This window comes from Crassostrea angulata, chromosome 9 (assembly GCF_025612915.1).
Source record: "Crassostrea angulata isolate pt1a10 chromosome 9, ASM2561291v2, whole genome shotgun sequence".
NCBI classification, from domain to species: Eukaryota; Metazoa; Mollusca; class Bivalvia; order Ostreida; family Ostreidae; genus Magallana; species Magallana angulata.
Window position 1 is genome coordinate 20025843 of NC_069119.1, and position 20105 is coordinate 20045947.

At 35.2% G+C, this 20105-nt stretch overlaps 2 protein-coding genes across 3 annotated transcripts; one reads left to right on the forward strand and one right to left on the reverse strand.

Annotated features, from left to right (window-relative positions):
* The first annotated feature begins 3197 nt into the window (after positions 1-3197).
* On the forward strand, positions 3198-6250 carry LOC128163648 (tripartite motif-containing protein 45-like). The gene has a single exon (XM_052827271.1). It carries the CDS (start codon positions 3323-3325, stop codon positions 4484-4486), a length of 1164 nt encoding a protein of 387 aa, XP_052683231.1. The 5' UTR covers positions 3198-3322; the 3' UTR covers positions 4487-6250.
* A 240-nt stretch (positions 6251-6490) lies between these two features.
* Positions 6491-19052, reverse strand: LOC128164283 (calpain-1 catalytic subunit-like). 2 transcript variants are annotated; one of them, XM_052828056.1, is made up of 16 exons: positions 18857-19052; positions 18246-18467; positions 17064-17195; positions 16451-16665; positions 15916-16093; positions 15230-15295; positions 14987-15075; positions 13795-13967; positions 13547-13648; positions 13126-13229; positions 12549-12739; positions 11352-11431; positions 10623-10736; positions 10349-10431; positions 9993-10222; positions 6491-8433 (listed from the first exon to the last, which is right to left on the reverse strand). In XM_052828056.1, the coding sequence occupies exons 2-16, from the start codon at positions 18453-18455 to the stop codon at positions 8412-8414; spliced, it is 1989 nt and encodes a 662-aa protein (XP_052684016.1). In that variant the 5' UTR covers positions 18456-18467; positions 18857-19052; the 3' UTR covers positions 6491-8411. The 2 variants fall into 2 exon arrangements, with proteins under 2 accessions (XP_052684016.1, XP_052684017.1); XM_052828057.1 differs by having other exon boundaries at positions 18246-18481.
* Positions 19053-20105: the final 1053 nt, after the last annotated feature.

Here is a 20105-nt window from a genome sequence, read left to right on the forward strand (position 1 = left end):
ACAGACAAACATCTCGCTTGACATAGTTAATGCTTGTAAACAAATATTTTGGGATTTTTTGTTTGATAACTATATTTATATATAAATGTATAATACTTGTATATAACTCATCGGCTTTGTACTGTTTTTTAACATCCTGTTTGGATATTCCATAGTATGTTGGTGAGCAAAGTAATTACTCGTGTGATAAAAGCTCACAATAGGTGCCTACTGTTTACATGTGCATCCGCTGTTAAATTTTCTCTCACTTCCTTCTGAGGCTAATTGGCTAGCTGTCAATTTAATTTTGAACGTTCTTTGTGTCGATTGTACAAATGGATAACGCCACATTCCATTTATTAAAAGAGGACATCGTCCATCGAAACTTATACAATTCGGTGCTTTTAATTCTCTACATTTTGATCGGAACACTGGGTAATGTTTCTGTAATCATAGTGTACTTAAGGGACATGAAGAATGTGTTTACTTCTGGAAGGCTATTCATACCGTTTCTAGCTTTTAGTGATCTTATAACACTTCTCTATAATGGTGGGGTTGAATTAAATGACGAGATCAGCCAACCTCTCTATTTCTCCGAAGAGAACGAGGTTAGTTGCAAAGTAAACAGATTCATCGGTCTTTTTTTGGTTATAATTTCCGGTGTTTTGTATTTTGCCATTGCTGTTCATCGTTACTTTTTGATCTGCAAACCGCACGCTAAACGTCTGACAACAAGGCAAAAACTGGTTATTCTGACAACAACAGGATTGTTTGTGTTGGGGACATCAGTCCCTAAATACTTTTTTGTTGGACTCGCTGAGGTTAGGCTTGACGTGGGTCCGAACCAAACAGCGGTTGCCTACGTGTGTGGAACAGACGAAAAATACGAAGATACTCTCGGCTCAAATTTTTACCTTTATTTGCTTACTGTTAATTCGTTCATTTGGAGCTCTGTTATTGCAGTTTTGTATATTATTGTTGGAAGGCAAATACATCAACGAGGCAAAGAATTAATATCCAAGCCGTATGTCAAAGACGAAGAGAGTGTTTCGCTGAGCTCAGATTCAATGCGCAACGACCAGATTGTGAAAAATAAAAGACCAAGGCCAAAATTGGTCAAACAGCTGACGGCCCGATCCATAACAACCTTTATCACAAACAATAGGCTGTCCTGGATGTTCATCCTGATGTCTGTCCTCAATATTCTCTGCTTCACGCCCAAACTGATTTTGGATATCTATTTCAACAGGGACAGATATTTCTTTCTCAACCAAGAAGAACGAATTTGTGTACTTCTGGTGTTTTTTGACAATTTTTATCTTTTCAGCAATGTTGTTAATCCCTTTATTTATGGATTTTTCGACAGGGAATTCAGAAACCGGTTTAAAAAAAGATTCTGTGTTTGTTTAAAATAGTATAATTTATATATTCTTTGTTTTCAGCACAGAATTTGAGCACTTTGACCAAATGATAATTTATGCAAAAAAAGACGATTGCCATCGAATTACTATTTAATTTTACAAAAAGCTCTTCTTGTTAAAATTATGCTGATGCTGGAGTTAAATATATGATCTTAAAACTCACGTGTTTGGTATTTATTTCACGACTCACAGCTGACCATTAGGCACAGTGGTAATAACTGTCATTGTTTTAGACCATACGATCTTATGTTCTAGTTTTATACATTTATAAAGTTGATGTGAGAACTTACAAGAATGATACAAAGTTCGATCATGTCAATATTTCGTGTCATTTTGTAATCAACGAAGCTAAAATAATAAAAATAACTTAAGATCCGTCGGTTGTGTTTATATTTGAAAAAGACTTTATGATGCTATTAAATACTGTAAACGTACTACATTTGGCGGTGTATTCTATTTAGCGCTTTTGGCGAAATGCGGCCCTCCGCTAAATCAAGTACATCGCTAAATGTCATACATCTATGTATAAGAATAGTCACATTCAGGAATGTGCTAATTGAAATCCACGCCAACTTCTTCGAAAACCAAATTCCGCCAAATATCGTACACGCCAAATACAATACGTTTACAGTAGCTATTGACAGACACACTTCAAATATTTATTGCAGGATAAAATATTCAGGTTACTAAGAATGATGCTACATTGCAAATACCCATCCATGTATCCAGTATATAGTTGATCTGTGTCAAAGACTGATGAAAACTCCTCATATACATTCCTTTTTATATCTTTCTCAACTTTCATTTAGAATTATAACATGCTTCCTTTGTTACAGTTTCGATAATGTTATCAATCTTATGCAACTATCAATCCTGTTAGTCATCAATAATTTATTTTAGAATTAAAAGAACTTGAGTATTATAGCGTATTTTGCAAAGTTCAAAATGTTAGTCATTGTATTTCCCCCTTTCTCATCATTTTGATATTAACTTTATCGTTTTTTTCCGAAACGGATTTTTCATATTTGTAATACACAAGTGCTTGAATGTTAAGCATGCAATTTAAGGGTTTGCCACAAACGACCTTCCAGAAATACAACATACACACAATTTAAGTGGCTTTTTTGTTGGTTTTTCATGAGATTAATGGTCATACATTTTTTGGGCTTGCTTGGAATTCCAGGGTTTTCTCTTGGATTAAAAACCAAACATTCATTGGCTTTCTTGAAATTTGCCTTTTCTTTATAGATGTATAAACTCTATGAACACACCATTTGTTGAAGAATATTTCATCATTACTCGTTGAGCACTACTTTTCTTGAATTATATTGTTGAAAGGAAATCAACTATTTATTATCAGTTATCCCTTAGGCTTGTCTTGCCGACTTTGTGCCCCTCCCCAATTTAATATCGGAGAATAGTTACTTTAAATGAATTGCTGGATAGTTGAATGCTAACATTTCATAAATAAATGTCCTTTCAATTTGTATCTTGAAATCGCAAACATAAGAAAGACCTTGTTTTATCGGTAAAAAAAAGTAAATGAACCTTCCAGATTTATTAAAAGGGGTGTTATCTTTGTTAAGATTACAAAACAATCATCACTGAAGAAAAAGGGGTACCACGTACTGAACTCGTAAACGGCTGCTATGTGGCTATAAAATTCCTTTGATTAATACTGTCGATTTATCAAGATAAAATTAGATGTTGTATTATTGTGCATTTGCACTGGTTAAGAAGATATGTTCGTGTGAGGTACCGGAAACCTCTCCAGCCCCCCCCCCCCCCCAAAAAAAATCTCAACTGAAGAAACACAGTTCTTAATGTAGTTTGAAAGGCGCTGCTGTTTTCCTCGGAAGACCTGGAACATTTTATACTTATTTGCGAAAATGAATTAATCTTAAAGAGAGAAAACTACCAATATGGTCCGTTCTAAAAAAAGTACAATGGAATCTTGTGATGAGGTAAAGAACGAACTTTCTTCCTGTCAGGATTTTACAAAGTGTCCCATTTGCCTTGACGAATTTAAATCGCCAAAATGTCTACCGTGTTCCCATTCGTTTTGTTGCGAATGTTTATCAACCCATATACAGTCTTCGTGCAAGTCTAAGATGGCACCGGTTGGATTTCGCTGTCCCCTCTGTCGAGATTTTATTCCATCTGAAAACATTTCAGTTACGCCAAGCAATTGGGCAAATGATTTCCCGACCAATGATAAAGTAAGTAAAATAGCAAAAATTACAGGGGACAAACTATGTGATGCCTGTAAAAGAGAGGGAGAGGAGGTTGAAGCAAAACAGTATTGCTTGATGTGCGAGGACAAACTTTGTGATATGTGTGTGAAGTTCCATAGAAGGTTCAATTTTACAAAAGATCACAAGCTGTTCCTATTAGAAGAGTTAAAGAAAACTCCCATTGTGACGGAAGCTGTAAGGTCTTGTCTTGCCCATTCTGAAGAAAACATAAAATATTACTGTGAATACCATTCGCTTCCATGTTGCGCAACTTGTGTCTGTACTGCACATAAAGAATGTAACGATATTAAAAATGTTTCGGAAATAGCTGAGGAGTTGCGAACGAAGGATTTCAATAACTTTTGCGGTGAAATAGGAGATATTGAAACGGAATTGACAGTTATTAAAGTAAATGTGGTAAAGAATATCTCAGATATTGAAGAAAAATCTGTTGAATTATGCGAACGTGCCGAAATGTTGTATGCAAAAATTCTTCAACATCTTGAAAAGCAGAAAGCTGAATATCTCAACCAACTGTCAACGAAGAGCAAAGAATGCATGCAAAGTTTAAAGAAAATTGCAGAATCAGTTTGTGACAACATTTTCTACCTAGAGCATTGCGGAAGATCATTGAATCGTCTAAGGGAGGAAAAAAAAGATGCCAATTACGTTCGAAAATTTCATGAAAATAGAAAAAAAATTATCTTGCTGAAAGATATTTATTTTAGAAATAAGGATAATCTAAATTCAGTTAAATTGTTACCTGATCTCGAAGAATATAATCCGGAAAATATGAAATACTTTGTCAGTACTAGTGTTGCGTGCGTGAATATGCATGAAATAAGAATTTAAAATTATCTTTTGAATAATTATCCCAAATAAGTTAATATTTTATTCTTAAAGTTTAATTCTATTGCCACCAGTAAGGTTGTCCAACGCCTCTGCTTACAAACTTCAAGAAATGCATGATAGAATGTATAAATGTATTTTTATACCCCCCGCAAACGAAGTTTGTGGGGGGGGGGGGGTATATAGGAATCACCTTGTCCGTCTGTCCGTCCGTCTGTCAGTCTGTCTGTGCAATCGTGTCCGGTCCATATCTTTCTTATGGTGAAATATTGAAGGTTCTAACTTCACACAAATATTGCTTATGACCTAAGGGTGTGTCATTACCTTGACCAAAGGTCATTCGGGCAAGGTCAAGGTCACTGTAAGAAAAAATATAAAATTCGTGTACGGTCCATATCTTTCTTATGGAGAATTATTGGAAATTCTTACTTCACACAAAGATTCCTTTTGACGTAAGGGTGTGTCATGACCTTGATCCAAGGTCATTTGGGCAAGGTCAAGGTCGTTGGGAAAAATAGTGCAAAATTCGTGTCCGGTCATTGTCTTTCTTATGGAGAAAAATTGAATGTTCTAACAAATATTGCTTAGGACCAAAGGGTGTGTCATTACCTTGACCCAAGGTCATTTGGGCAAGGGCAAGGTCACTGGCAGAAAAAGTGCAAAATTCGTGTCCGGTCATTATCTTTCTTATGGAGAAGGATTGAATGTTCTTACTTCACACAAATGTTGCTTATGACCAACAGTTTTCAAAAAATAGAGCAGTTGTTATTTATAGAAAATGGACGGTGAAATAGATTCATCCAATATTTTCTATAATTGGAAAAATACACGCATTATGATTTTTATCTTAGCGGGGGGTACATGTATCAATCTGAACTTGCTCACAGTACCTCAAGTTTTTTGGGGTCATTCACTTCATTATTCTTATTTTTTATCCCTGAGACTTGGATTTCTAGTCTTATTTAATGATGGAGTGTCCAATACATATATTAATTAAAGCAATTTTGTGTTATGTTACATGTGTTTATTATGTTTTGAATGTTATAGGTTGGTGTTTATTTACGTTTGGTTGTCAAGATGAAACTGTATATTGCATCGCAAGTGTTGTGATAATATTTTTGACAGTTGGCTTTATGTCAGAATTTGAAAGTTTTAGTTGGAGAATGTATTTCTTTAACCAGAATCTGTCCTGTATACTATATATTATTCAAGGCACTATTAATGGTAGATAAAGCAAGTTTTCTTTTAGAAGTTTTCAGACAGAATTTTTGTCTCTTTTCCATTCAATTTTAATTTTTTTTTTTAAAAAACACAAGCCTTGTATAGGGCTGATTTCTAATTCTATACACAAAATTGATTTATATATTGTATCTATAAATCCTGTTTATTTGTCTGTGATGATAAGTATGCTGGATAGCTAGTTTATTTGTCCGTGATGATATGTCAAAAGTAAAAGTTTCACTTTTTGAGGAAAGTTTGTTATTTTTTTTTATCTTGGAAGTGAATAATATTTAGTTCAACATTTTTGTCATACTTTCTAAAAAAAAGATAATGCAGTTGAAATATGCTGAGCAATTCAAAGGATGTTTGCTGCTATTTTGAATATCTTGCTTCTTTCGCTTTCATCAATTATGTATTATTTCAGAGATGCTTGTTGATTGTGGCTTATCGTGTTACATATGATAAACAAAAAAACATGTGCATAATAATCGTTTAGATACCCGGTACGTGATAACATGCTATCAATGAAAGTTTTGAAATATTCGACAATTTTAAGACGAATTCAATCCATATTTGCATGTGTAACAGATTAAATTCTGATGCTTCTTTTATATTCTTAATTAGATATTTGCTTTCTTAGTCAAATATTACATGTAGTTTTTTTTATACATTTTGTTTCTCTGGTTGTGGTTGCATCTTAGATATCTCATCATGCAACTCTCACTTTCACTATACTTTTATTTACTTATATTTAAAAACAAAAACACAAGCAAACAATGAGTAAGTTTATTTTTACTTTTTACAGATGATATAAATGATGGTTCGGTGCATATACCATGCAGTGCGTGGAAAACGGTTAAGATCTTTTTTTTTATTAATATAAATGAATAAAGTGTAAAAAACAGATGACACTTTAAGGATGAAAATTCAAAATTTATAATTCACTACACTTAGGAAGATCAACTCAATTACAGGAAGTGACGGAAAACCGTAATTTTATTTATTTGGATATTCGCGACACAAATCGCTTGGGTGTGTAACAATATCTATATAAATTCCACTCTAAAATTATATCATACTAGATGATAACCCGCGCGAGCGCGGGAATTAATACGTAACAAATGAATGACATTATGCAATAATGTTGAATCATATTTTTTTCCCGTACATATTGTGTCCGAATTTTTTCTTCATGCGCGGATCTAGAGAGGGGTTAGGAGGTCCGCCCCCTCCCTGTAAAATTCTAATTTCTTTAAATAACATTAAAAAAGATAACAAAAATATACTTCAACACCTCCCCCCCCCCCCCGGGGCAAGCTGAAATAATCGTCGGACACTTTTCGCCAAGACGTTAATTAGTCAAACCTCGTTCTTGGTTACCCCGTTCTGGAAAGTTCTATTCCATTCTTTCTCTAGAGGTCGCGAAGCGCTAGCTTCTATCTATCAAAACAAAACTAAAATCACCCACTCAAGAAACGAATTGCCTTCTTTCATTTATTCAACATTTGTCAAATCTTAACTTCTATGTGTAATCCTGGTAAGTTTCTAATAAATGTATTTACTGTTTACGTAACTATTCAATATTATTTCCCTGTCTTTGATCTGCCAAAGCGTGTCCACCACCTTTCTCTCATTTTTGCTATTTTGGGCTTGTTTATCGAAAATGAAGGTAGGTTTTTGATTAATTTCACAATAATAACCTATTAGTTAAAATTCAATTATACCTTACGGACATCATCACCCATGTGTTGAAATACCAAAGATGTAAGCAGGTACTCTGGTGCAGGCATTTTGTAGTTTATTTGCAAAATGCCTTAATTTGTAAGTATAGATTTTCAATCAATAGGATAAACGAAATTTAGTGAGTAAGAGCGAAATTCATGAAGTTTTCGTACTTTCATTTTCCTGAACAGTTAAATAAAGATGATAGCGAGTCTTTTAAAAATATATTTACACACACATGTACTTAAAATTCAAACTGACTGCATAGGTCTATACCATACGATCTTCCGGAAATGCAAGTCACATTTGCTATCTTAGTGTCCTGGCTCGCATGTTTACAAGAGTGAAGTATTTTTGTCGTTTTCCAGTTGCTGAAAACACACAGTCATATTGCCTTCCTATATGTTATACATGTATGTCAGACGTGAACCCTTTAATGATACATGTATTGGTGGGACACGTCAATTTTACAAGGAGCGTATATATATGACCGGTATACAAACGTGTACATGTAAAGCCAACTGACTGAATATGATACAAGTATCTCTAAGTTTAAATTACATACATTGTATAAGTTTAATATTATAAGATTAATCTTACAATTTAAAATGTATAGAGCAAATTTATATGACAAATATTTAAAAATGTACCCAGTTGTTGTTCACGCTTGTAGTAGGGTGTCTGAGTATGAATAATAATACAGATACACATGGACATCGATCTAATGTTCTTCATTTACATATATATTATATAATGCCCATCATTTTGACCAATTTTTTTTTTCCCGCACAGATTGTTTGCTTCAAACGGAGAAGTTTTTCTGGGATTTCCTTCAGTATACTGGCTGGGGATACCGCGTTAGTCAGCGTCTCACTGTGTTTTTACATCGTTTATTATTCCTCGTCCTCGTAAGACCAGATTCCTAAATAATTCGGAGGGGGGCCATTTCTGCTTCGTTATGTTTATTGCTCAACAGCTCCTTTTTTCAGTTACCCAAGTTGTAGCCTCTGCAAATGTACATGAGCATAATGATGAATTCGTGACACTTTCTTGGCATATTTTGGATATTTAAGAAATAAACAGCAATTTAAGAAGTTCACCGGGATATAAAGTTGGTTGGTCACGTGATCAATTCCTGTGAAGCCCAAAGGGCTTCTCGGTAGCTTTGATCACGTACCAACCAACTCCATATCCCGGTGAACTTTTTAAATCCTGTAAAGCCCGAAGGGCTTCTCAGTAGATTTGATCACGTACCAACCAACTTCATATCCCGGTGATGTTTTTAACATTGCTTTTTACTTATACTTGCGTTTGAAAAAGAAAAATCTTTCAGAACTGTTATAATTACCGAGATTTTGCGTTAACAATAATCCACGCGACAAGCGATAAGTGCGTGCTATGAACATTGTGACTTCACGAAAAATTTCATAAAGAATTGAACGCTTTCGATATTCTATAGGTTCATATAAGGAAATGTATTTGCAAATGTAAATATACGTCAATGATATTGGTACTATTTAAACAATAAAATGCTTTCTTTGGTGATTCATTCGGGATATGAAGGTAGCGACATTACAGAAAAAATTACATTACCCGCATTAGCAATGATCGCTACCTTCATAACCCACATGAATTATTAAAGAAAGAATGTTTTGTTTATATTAACATCTTTCTTTAACTAATTAATACATTAATTATGAAAAGTTAGTAAAATTCACTAAATTAATACTGTTAATATACACAAGTACGTTAACTAAAAGAAACAGCCAAATAGTTTCCTGTTAGACATCAAGTCTGACATCATCATGATTTTTTCATGCAGTCATGATTTTACTTAAATCGCTGTAGGTTCAGACAAATCAATAAACAGGGCGTGTCAATATTTCAGTCCTGTCTCTTTCAGCCGCTGTAGATTTCGACCAATCGATAAATTGTAGATTTTCAGTCTGGCTGTTCTACAGAGCTATGAATTAACTTTCCGTAAGAAATAGAGGAAATTATACTTGGTAAATGTAAATATACAATTTTATTATACAATTATGTTAAATACTGAAATCTGATTGGTTTAGACGCAGTTGGTAATCTGTTATATTACCCTCAGCGTTAGCAACACACTTGGCAACGGGTAACACAACGAATTGTTACATGCGCGTAAATTATGCGCGTACGGTTCGCCGTAGAATTCACTTCATTTCTATAATAGCAGTTAAATTTTCTTTAAAAATAAGACATTCAGTATAATAAAATAAATAGTGCCTGTTGGAGGGTAACTGTTGAAATTGACACCCCTCAAAAACCATTGTCAACTTCGCGTCGGTTGACAATGGTTTTCTCGGGGTGTCAATTTCAACAGTTACCCTCCCAAACGGCGCTATTGATATAATATTGTGTTACCTGGTGAATAGAGGTCCTATCATTTATGTTATAAAATTTTATCGTGGAATAATGTCTCAAGAATGATATCGAAACAAAATATAAATATGAAGCTTCTAGATTAAAAAAACTACATTAAAAATACCGACAGAACAATGAAAATATATATCATACAGGATGTGACATCACTCACTTGATCTGTAAAGGAACAGCAGAGTACACCATGATACAGAAGGCCGTGTCACTTCCGCCCGGTTTCTCGTTGTACAGAATGCCGCAGTACCGGCCCGGTTCCACAAGGAACGTGGGGGCGAGGTAATCCCACTCCCACCCCTCAATGGATCCGTCCCTACATCTCACGGTGTGCTCCCAGTTGTTGTACAGCCATTGTGTCTCCTTGGGAACCGCGTCTTCCGGTCCTATCTGAGTAGTGATAAAAGAATTGGAATCAAAGTTCATTCACGACAGTGTTTGAAATTCTAAACTTATTATAAAAAACTCTTAAGATAATAATGTAATAGTTACAGCACAAGCACGACAAGATATTACCCTGAACAGTCTGAACCCAAGGCAAGCATCGTCTGAATTCCAGTCTTTGAGTACTTTGAATCGAATCACCTGTTTTAGTTCATCTAAAAGTAAATTCAATGATTGACATTTTTGTTAACATACATGTATACCTTTTAAACAGCAGATTACTGAATGGTTTGGACCGGGTGTATTCATGACAAATCACGACCTGCATAGAACATAAAATTCTGCGATACGGGATGCTGATAGAATATAAACACAAACAATTAAGGAATATTGAAAAAAACTGTACCTCCCCCCTCGGGTACCGAAATGTCGATCTGGGGGTTCAGGTCGAAGTCCCTGTCGTATATGTAGCCTCCCTGGAGCCCCTCTGTCCATCTGCCCCACACCTCCTCACAGCAGTCTAAAATCAGAGGTACATGTACATATACTGTGGTTTCATCAATATTCGTTGAATACCAATTTTCGTGGATTTCGTTGTTAAGTTGATCCACGAAATTAAATGTTCTTTGAAGTTCAATATCAACTAACATTTTGTATTGATAGGATTATTGGCCACGAAATTACGTATCCTTGAAACTGTGGTTTTCAGAAAATCCACGAAAATTGATACCCACGAAAATTAATGAAACCACAGTATACAGCATCGCTGTAAAATCAATGTGCTATAATGCTATCTTTAGAGAAACGCTCCCTCGAACTCGATATTTTTTCAGTGGGAAAAATAAAATTTTATGACGTAAAAATTCATTTTATTTATTTTACATATTGTATGCCGGAATATAAAATAATTTTTAAAAAGCGGTAAATAACCAAAATGTTAAAGTCAGGAAGAACATATTCTTTCAGAATTAAAATGTTGTTTTTTTTCGGAAGACCTTTAATCGACGGTATCAAGATCAAAGAAAATAATGTATTTGATACACAGGGACACGCCAAAACATCTTTAAATATGGCGTAGTCGCACTCTATAAGGATCATGCAGTTTAGAATGTTGTTTTTAAGAGTTCCTTATTACCTAATGTACATTTTAGGTCCTTCAGAGTCAAGGGTTTGTCTTCTTTGAGTAATAGCAGAGGCTCAGTAGAGGGTATCCACCTAAAAATAAAAAATGGATTAATGGTTACAATATCTAAGCTTACTAGACTTATCTGTTAAAAATAAACCTCACGCAAGTTCACCAAATTGGAAGTGGTACTCAAGCAATCGCTGAGTTAATGATCTCAAAGAAAAATAAGTCAGATAAGTCTAGACTTTCCATTCCACTTAATGACCCCAACCCCATCCAGACAATACTTTTCTACACTGGGCGTTTCATGTAGCATAAAGAATATCCAGACGTAAAAAATACACGATTAATAATTCTAAGTTGCAATTTCATATTATTACTTATTAGGCTAGTTACTGACTCACTACAGAAATATAATTTAATTATGGTTGTAACGCGGCATTTGATTGGATAGAAAAATTTAGTTAAATTTGTATAACCTGGGTTGCACGTCACAAGACACGTCACAATGCACCAACGTACTAATTCACTTGACGTTACGTTTGAATTTTGAACAGATTTATATCATTTTTAAAAGTAAAACGGACTCAATTTGTACAGCAAATTCCAGAAAATTAAATCATAAGGAATGAACTCAATATCTACCCAAGTTATACTCGTATAACCTGGGTTGGAGCAATTTACGCTTTTTTATAATCCGCTTCGCGGATTATAAAGCGTAAATTGCCCCAACCCAGGTTATACGAGTATAACTTGGGTAGACATTGGGTTGATCAAACTCATAGATGGCGAGGCGAAGCCTAATATTATTTCTCACAGAACAAATATAGAGATATATGAGGCAATCACGGGCTATGTTTAATCCAATGAAAGTGTGACATTTCAGTCCGAGGGAAAACAAATAGTCATAAGTGGGTATCAGCTATCATGGATTTAGTAACAGAAGTATGTTTAAGGATATGTAAATTCCTTACTAACATGATTCTTCTTCATGTTTTTTATTTCGATGAAACTTTTTTTTAAATCACCATAGCAATAGAATATACGAAAATTGTTTTTTTTTCTTTTTTTATTCATCGTATGACTTCATTATATTCATATGGAACCCCTTATTGCCCTTAAAAGCATGATTTTTTTTCATTATGCTTCATATTGAAGCTCTGCTTCCAGGCATGATATTACATGTATATATATATATACACATACTGAATAGTCCTGAGGGGTAATGCAGTATAAAGGCGGATCAGGAAGTGACGTTCGGTGTTCATCTTGGCGGTGTGGGGGAGGATCATGTACTTCCCCGGCCTCAGTTTCATCGTCCTCAGGACCTGCTGAAAGTTCTGTTCAAATGTCTCCCCGATCTCTTCGATCAGCATCCCTTGTTTCTGCTGTCTAGCCTTTAAGATTCAAGATTAAATAACTCATTTTTTTGCACATAAGGACAGACTGATGAAAACGTGTTCGTTTTTAAGTTTAAGAAAATTTTACATCCTGTGTGCTAACAATGTTGTTCTTACCTTGAACATCTTGAGTGTTTACGCTGTTTTCTACTTTAAACTTCCTATGTGTTCACACAGTTTACCTACCGTGAACATCTTGAGTGTTGACAAGATGTGATCCTTGATCATTCGAGTGTTTAAGGTTACGCTGTTATCCTACCTTGAACACTCCCAAGTTTTTTTCCCTAAGGAAAGCTGTTTACTCTACATGTATACCTTGAACATCCTGATTGTTCGTGGTTTTTCTACTTTGAACATCCTGAATGTTCCCGCTGTTTTCCTACCTTGAACATCCTGAGCGTTATGGGGACCCTGCCATCCAGTCGGTCCTTACAGAACTGGAGAAGGGAGATGCCGACATTGACCGGGCTCTGGTCCTTACTGAAACCTGTCAAAAGGTATCAAAGCTAGAGAGGGCCATTTACATACTAAATGTAAAACTGGTATGTCTTAAACGTGAATTGTTATTTTTTTATAGGGGAAACACTGGAATTACAGTGTGGAAGACATCTGATGGCAATTCATCCGCTACATGTTAAAGCATGCACATTTTCATTTTATTTTTACACGGAAAACTCAAATAGTATATTGTTATTATTGTCATATTTGCAGAGTACGTCATTTAGACGGATTTAATCATATTCGCATGTGAAATATTCCGTTAAATAACAAGTGCAAACGTCAGTTCACAGCAAGATGACGTACCACTCTTTGGAATGGTGAAGGAAAATTTGGGGTTGTCCAAGAGCTTCTTGCTGCCAGCAGCGGTCTGTCCTCGCCATTCCCCGAATATGTGTGTACAAAACCCTACAATAACCAAATCATATTTCCACCATAATGCTATTTTATATCTGCACATCATTTTCGTTTGATGATCGGAATACGAGGTTTCAGTTTAATTTCCATTAATTGTGGCAAAAATGAAATGTTTACTCTTTTTAAACAAAACTTACTTAAATGTACAGGTTTGTTGTTGTTTTCCTGGTCGACCACCGGTGTCATGGAACACACACAGACATACTCCATGTAGGCAATGACGTCACGGAACGCCATGATGAATTCCTGGTCGCTGACAGAGCTCAGTATATGGTCGTGTTCCGGCGGCAAAGACGCCCACTCGCTGCCGCTGCAACGTAAATAAAAACCCACCAAGATGTCAATATGTAGCAGTCCAATGTTTTAAGCAACTTTGTTTGCATATACGTCTCATGATTGGTTTTAAAAATTTAGGCTTCTTGGTTAATTTGACCTTTTACTGAAGTTTTGAATCCTATTAAAAAACAGAGAATTTGTTCATGTAAAACACGTTGACCACAAAAGCTTAAAGGAATGCGAGTGGTTTTACGAGTTATTTTCAAAAGATAGCATTTAATAAGTGAAAAGAAATAATCAAAGTACTGAAGTACTGACGGGAGTTAATTGATTATCATTTATTTTAAAATCAACTTATCTTGCGTGGCAGTTAGTTTCTAGTTTGTATTTAAATTACGCACTTTTTTATAATATGTATTTTAATTAGACTTTTCAGACAAGAATTTAGAGAAACCCCATATGGATCATGTTGTGTAATATTTAAAGATAGATTTCAAACTATGTATTAGTAATCGAAACAATTCTAAAAATTGTATGGATCCAAGCACTATTGATATTGAACTCATGTCTCGTTCAACCAGACGCTCAGCTGTCTCCGTTAATCTCCGACAAGCAAGAGAGCCTCTCTGTCTGTGTCGGAGATTTACGGAGACAGCCGAGCGTTTGGTTGAACGAGACTATTATATATTAAACTCTGGCGTAGGAATACTTGAGACTACAAAAATATCTAAATTAAGTGTTCGTATTATATAAAATCTGACTATTTTCAAAGTGTTTATGAATAAGTTTCCATAAAAAACAATGCTTCAGCATACATTACATCGAATTTTTCTTTTATATTCAAGAACTAAGTGATGATTTGTGCTTAGGTCCAAACACTGTTTCACGTTCGGTTTGCCAGAATAACTGCATTGGAGAGTTGATCAAAATCAACTCCCAAAAAATCTAAGATGGCCGTATGGATCACTTCTTGGCCAATTAAAGCCTCAATTTCAATAATAGTAACATAAGAAATTTCGCAAACTAGTACTTTTGAGGTTTAAAACAACCCACTTTTGGTTCCAAGGACCTTTCCAAATCGTGTATCCCAAAGGATCACGCATGCGTAGAAGATGAATTTCTTTCCCTCTTTGCGTATGAACCTTCAAAGTATAAAAAAGGCATGTAATTGCCAACAACTTTAAAAAGATATTTTAATTTCGGCATTTCAAAGGAAGAATTGATATTTAGAAATACCACCAACTTCCAAACAAATAAATAGGTATGGTATTGACAGGAATTGAATAAAAGTTTTACTTGGTAAGTGTCTTCAATAGTGAAAGTGTCACCAGCCGTCAGACCGTAAACTCCGTCATGCTTCCTCTGAAAAACAAAAACATAACAAAACTGCGCACATCCTATTGTACGTAATTCATTGATTAACTACTACGTGTAGTTGGTTAATTAATCATCGGTTGAAAATCAAAGTTCCAACTATGAACTCAGAATTACACAAAACACAGTTTTTATTTTTGTCACTAATAAAAGTATTAGATGATATTAAGTTAAGGGTAACAGAATAGACTGGTTCCAAATGGCAAAGGCAATTTTATAGTTAAAGAGGAGGCGGGGCAGGGATAAGCGCACGTCAATGCAAAGGTGGATGCAAATGATATCTCTAGCGGAGCATTAAAAAGATTCTAAAACTTATACGTAAGACAAACCATTAGAGATGCTTGGTCATTTCTATGTAATTTAAGAACATGAGGAATTTGATATTCATTAGATAAGTACATATTCGAAGACGATGTTTATATGTACTTTGAGGCCGCATTTGAAACTAGTAAATTTGATATTTTAGCTTTCATGCCAACTGATCACTGTACTTTGCGATAATGTTATGATCTATAAGTTCGCAATGTTTTCTAATCATGCATAATATCTTTCTATTAACGTATCGACATCCTATTGTCATAATACTAATTATTATTCTGATGACTCACAGATACGGCGCAGCCGACAATTGCACCCTGGGAGATCGCACGCCGGATCCGGAAGTAGATATCACCGGGCTTTAGTCGCGTCTTTTCCAGATTGATGGCGTCATAGATTCCCCCGGTCAGACTGGAGTATGTGTCATGGATATATCCATACTCTATGTTAGAGTACCCTCCCCAAAATCTACATAGCAAAAATTATACGAAAACCGACAATAAATGAACATTCAAAGTAAGACTTTTAGCTGAAATTCTTCCAGTGCTATACTTTTAGACAATATGAATTATAATATTTACATAATGAATAAATGTTCTTTTAAGCAAGTATATTTTTCAATAAATAGGCATATTATATATTCATGCTCTTTTAAGCTAGTACATCTTGATGAATAAAAACGCAAAAAAAAATCGATTCTCTTTTCAAGGGTCTGAATAAAAAATCGAACACGTAGCCTAAGTAAAACATAGAAGCAAGTACTAGTATACTCATATACAAGTATGATTAGTATATTTCCACGCGGGTTAATCCCACCACCCATACCTGGCCCAAGCTTTTTCAATAAACGTCAACCAGAGCTCGTCCTTGTCGTGGCAGTAGGAGAGAAGACGTATACCCCCGCTGTTAGCGACTGAGGGCACGGAGTCGTCCACGAAGATGTCGACCCAGCGGCCTGCCCTCCACACCCGGCAGTGGACCACCCCCACGTAAACCTCCACCTTCTTGTGGACGGTCCGCAGTGTGTCGTTGGGTATCAGCTGCAAGCAGGAAATGTTTTGTAAAACTATAGGTTCAAATACATCTATTGGACAGCTCGCTACAAAGTAGCGGCTTTTTTGCTCTTTTATAATGTCAAACAATATAAATGAGTGTATATGAATATGAGAAAAGGGGGACTTTAAAGGCCTAAAACATATCAAATGATGTTTTGAATGAGTCTTAAAAAAGGTATTTAAATGAAAAATTAACCCCAGAATATATCACAATGATTATTCTGTTTTATGGCAAATCTGCATTTTGACACTGCAGATTAACCTGTTTTGTCGACGATATGGGTTTTCATATATCATGATTTTTATATAATTATCCTGAATATCTTTTTGCAAGCCTATATTCTAAACTTTTGGATTGCGAAGATTGTCATCGTCTGGCTTACGTGTTTGATGATGTCAGTGCGTGACGTCAGTTTTTCGATGACAGTGAGGAAATAGCTGGTGTCCAGTTCCCCCTGGTTAAAGTCTGGGTTCTCTGGGTCCTTACAGAGCAGCAGAGAGTGAACGCCCTCTATCTACAGCAAACAACTTTCATATTTTATAATTACATAAAAACTATGCCTATCAGCACCCGGTATAGATGTAATTTGGAAAGAGATATGATCTTTCGGATTTCTTCAGAAGAACGTTATGATATAATATGGTTGCTTTCATGATATCTCCTTTTCTGAAAACATTTCATACGCGGATCCAGAATATTTTTCAGGGACCAAGGAGGGGGTCCAAAAGCTGATAGAGTTTGCGGGGGATGGGAGGGGGTTGTTGGAGGCATAATTTGAATAATTTTTCTCTGTGAATATAATAAATTAATTAATCTACCGACCCCCCCCCCCCCCCCCCCGATGGCGATCCGCGCATGCATTTATCAAACATGTGGGGTTGAAACCTGCATACAAGAATGATATGGATAGCAACTTAAATCATGATTATCATTAATCTTAATCGGTAACTGTTGGACAAGAAGCTAAATACAAAGAAATAAAAATAATAGAGGATCTGTGTCTAATTCGACCCTGCGAAAGCTACACAATATTAAATGTTTGGCAATTATTTCTGCAATGAGTTTTGTTAACTGAAGAGAATAAAGAAATAAAGAAATTATGATACTTTGAACCCCTTAAGAATGTGTTGCGATTCTAATCAGCCCAACCTGTCATCCAATGCTTTTTTGCAACAGCAAACACAAAAATTTTTGGTTTATTGTATGTGAAGATCTCAATTTTTCATTTTTTAGATATTCAACCTTTTTATTTTGTTATTGGTAAATGGATACCCTCCTTTCTTTTAATTTAAGTATTGTTGGTAAATAGACACCCTCCTTTCTTTTTGTTTAAGTTTTGTTGGTAAATAGATACTCTCTTTTCTTTTTATTTAATTGTTATTGGTAAATGGATACCCTCCTTATCGAAAACCATGAACCTAGGGTAATCGTTATAGCTCAAATTCAAGTGACAAAAAAGTGGAATATAAATCTTTAAGGTGAAATAATCTAACAGCAAGAAACTGATATCCATAATTCTACTACACAGTCACAGTTTGTTTACCATTCTGCGTGTACTGCGTACCTTAGCCCGAAAGGACTGGCAGTCTTTGGGGGTACAGAGGACAGGGTCGTCCCATAGCTGGATGCATTTAGGCGGCGCCTGAGCCTGAAATACGTCATGTGTCTCTCGGAAATCCCAGACACGTTCGTAAACTCCAAAGAGATTCAGAGTGTACGTGTCGGAGGACCGCACAGGGTGTGCGCTCTCATCCTTGCTGGGGCCGCATCCCATTCTTCATAATCTCTAATGCAGAATGACTAAATCAAATGATTAATATGAGAGAGAGAGAGAGAGAGAGAGAGAGAGAGAGAGAGAGAGAGAGAGAGAGAGAGAAACGGGCGGGCGAACGGACGGACGGACGGAAAGGAAGGAAGGAGGACGAACTAACAGACAGATACATATAGTGAAAAAGAGACTGGAAAAGAGAGAGAGACATATTCATCTTTAACATTAAGATGCTATAATAAATATGTTTAAAAATTTTCTTATAATAACAGATATATCCAGTGCTCAAAGAAGAGAGAGAGAGAGAGAGAGAGAGAGAGAGAGAGAGAGAGAGAGAGAGAGAGAGAGAGAGTGTTTAAATCGAGTGAAAATGCATTTCGTGCTGATTATTTTTTGAAACATCTCACCTAAGATTTCATATCTTCCTTGGGTTAAATATAAATACACACACGAAAAAACATTTCCACAGGGTGCCTAAAGAATTAAGATCAAGAAGGCGGATTAACCGTGATCTGTACAAAGGATTTAGTATTAAAAATCAAAACCTGGGCAAATCAACTTCAAGGTAAATCGAAGGGAGCTTGATATATAGCACACTAACGGTATTCATTGCGCAAGTTATGTAGATCTGCTTTACTTTTAAATAAAATCAAGTCGCGTTTATAAAGGTGCACTTGTGTGGTTTATCGACCTAGCTATTGTTAGAATGGGCGGTCCTCTTGCGGGTTTCTAAGGAAGTGAGTTGGTAAAATTATGGACTCTGTGCAAATACTTCACACTTAAAAAATTAAATATTTTAAAAAAAAATGATAATGCTTGTAATTTTTGCGGTTGGTTTTTAATTTTCGTTTTATTAAATAGTTTTCTTTATACATTTATTTGTTCATTTGGTATATAATCATATATCACAACACGTAAAGGAAACTCGTAGCAAAAGCATTATTTTAAATAAATGGGAGCTATAAATCTTTCGCAGCAACGATTGTGAGACTATTTTGAATTATATTTTCGACATAGAATGATATATCGAAAGAACTATGATAACCCCAACAATCCTTTTATTTTTCGAGGTTAGAAGTACGACCCATTTACTAGTACGCATATGCACGAGCATCGTCGGAAACCCAAAGCCATTCTCGCATGCACGAGAGTTGTCCGAAAAAACCGTGAACAAACGAAGTTATTTATTTATCTAAGAAAACAGAAAAATTTAAAATAAAAACAACAGATAATAAAATTATGTGAGCAGCGAAAATATCGAGATGTGCGAGATTAAAGCGGAAAAATAAAGACATTTTAGATAATAAATTGATATTGTTTGTTAAAATTCCAAATGACAAAATAGAAATAAACAGAACAGATTTATAAAGCACATCTACGTTTATTTCTATAACCAGAACATGTAAAACAATACCTGTATGGGCACCTCCGCTAGAAGAGCTGCTTTTAATCAGATTGACAATTTATGACTCAAAGTAAAAAAATTGCATGAGAAATCTTTTAAATGTACTGAACATTGTAAACATTATGAACAGTGAACATCGTCAACAATTGCAGTTGCAGAATGTCTTCTTGAATATATTTATAAATTCTGAATAACACCATACATCAGGCTAATTAAACCATGCTGATCATGAATGAGTTAATTTTACCACA

Bases quoted from the DNA above. Each gene is read 5' to 3' on its own strand.
- LOC128163648 (XM_052827271.1), top strand. From the start codon at position 3,323: ATGGTCCGTTCTAAAAAAAGTACAATGGAATCTTGTGATGAGGTAAAG.
- LOC128164283 (XM_052828056.1), bottom strand. From the start codon at position 18,455: ATGGGATGCGGCCCCAGCAAGGATGAGAGCGCACACCCTGTGCGGTCC. The intron at 15,296-15,915 runs GTGAGTCATCAG...TTTGTTTTTCAG, and splicing joins TTGTCGGCTGCGCCGTATCT to AGGAAGCATGACGGAGTTTA. The intron at 15,076-15,229 runs GTAAAACTTTTA...TATACTTTGAAG, and splicing joins CTATTGAAGACACTTACCAA to GTTCATACGCAAAGAGGGAA.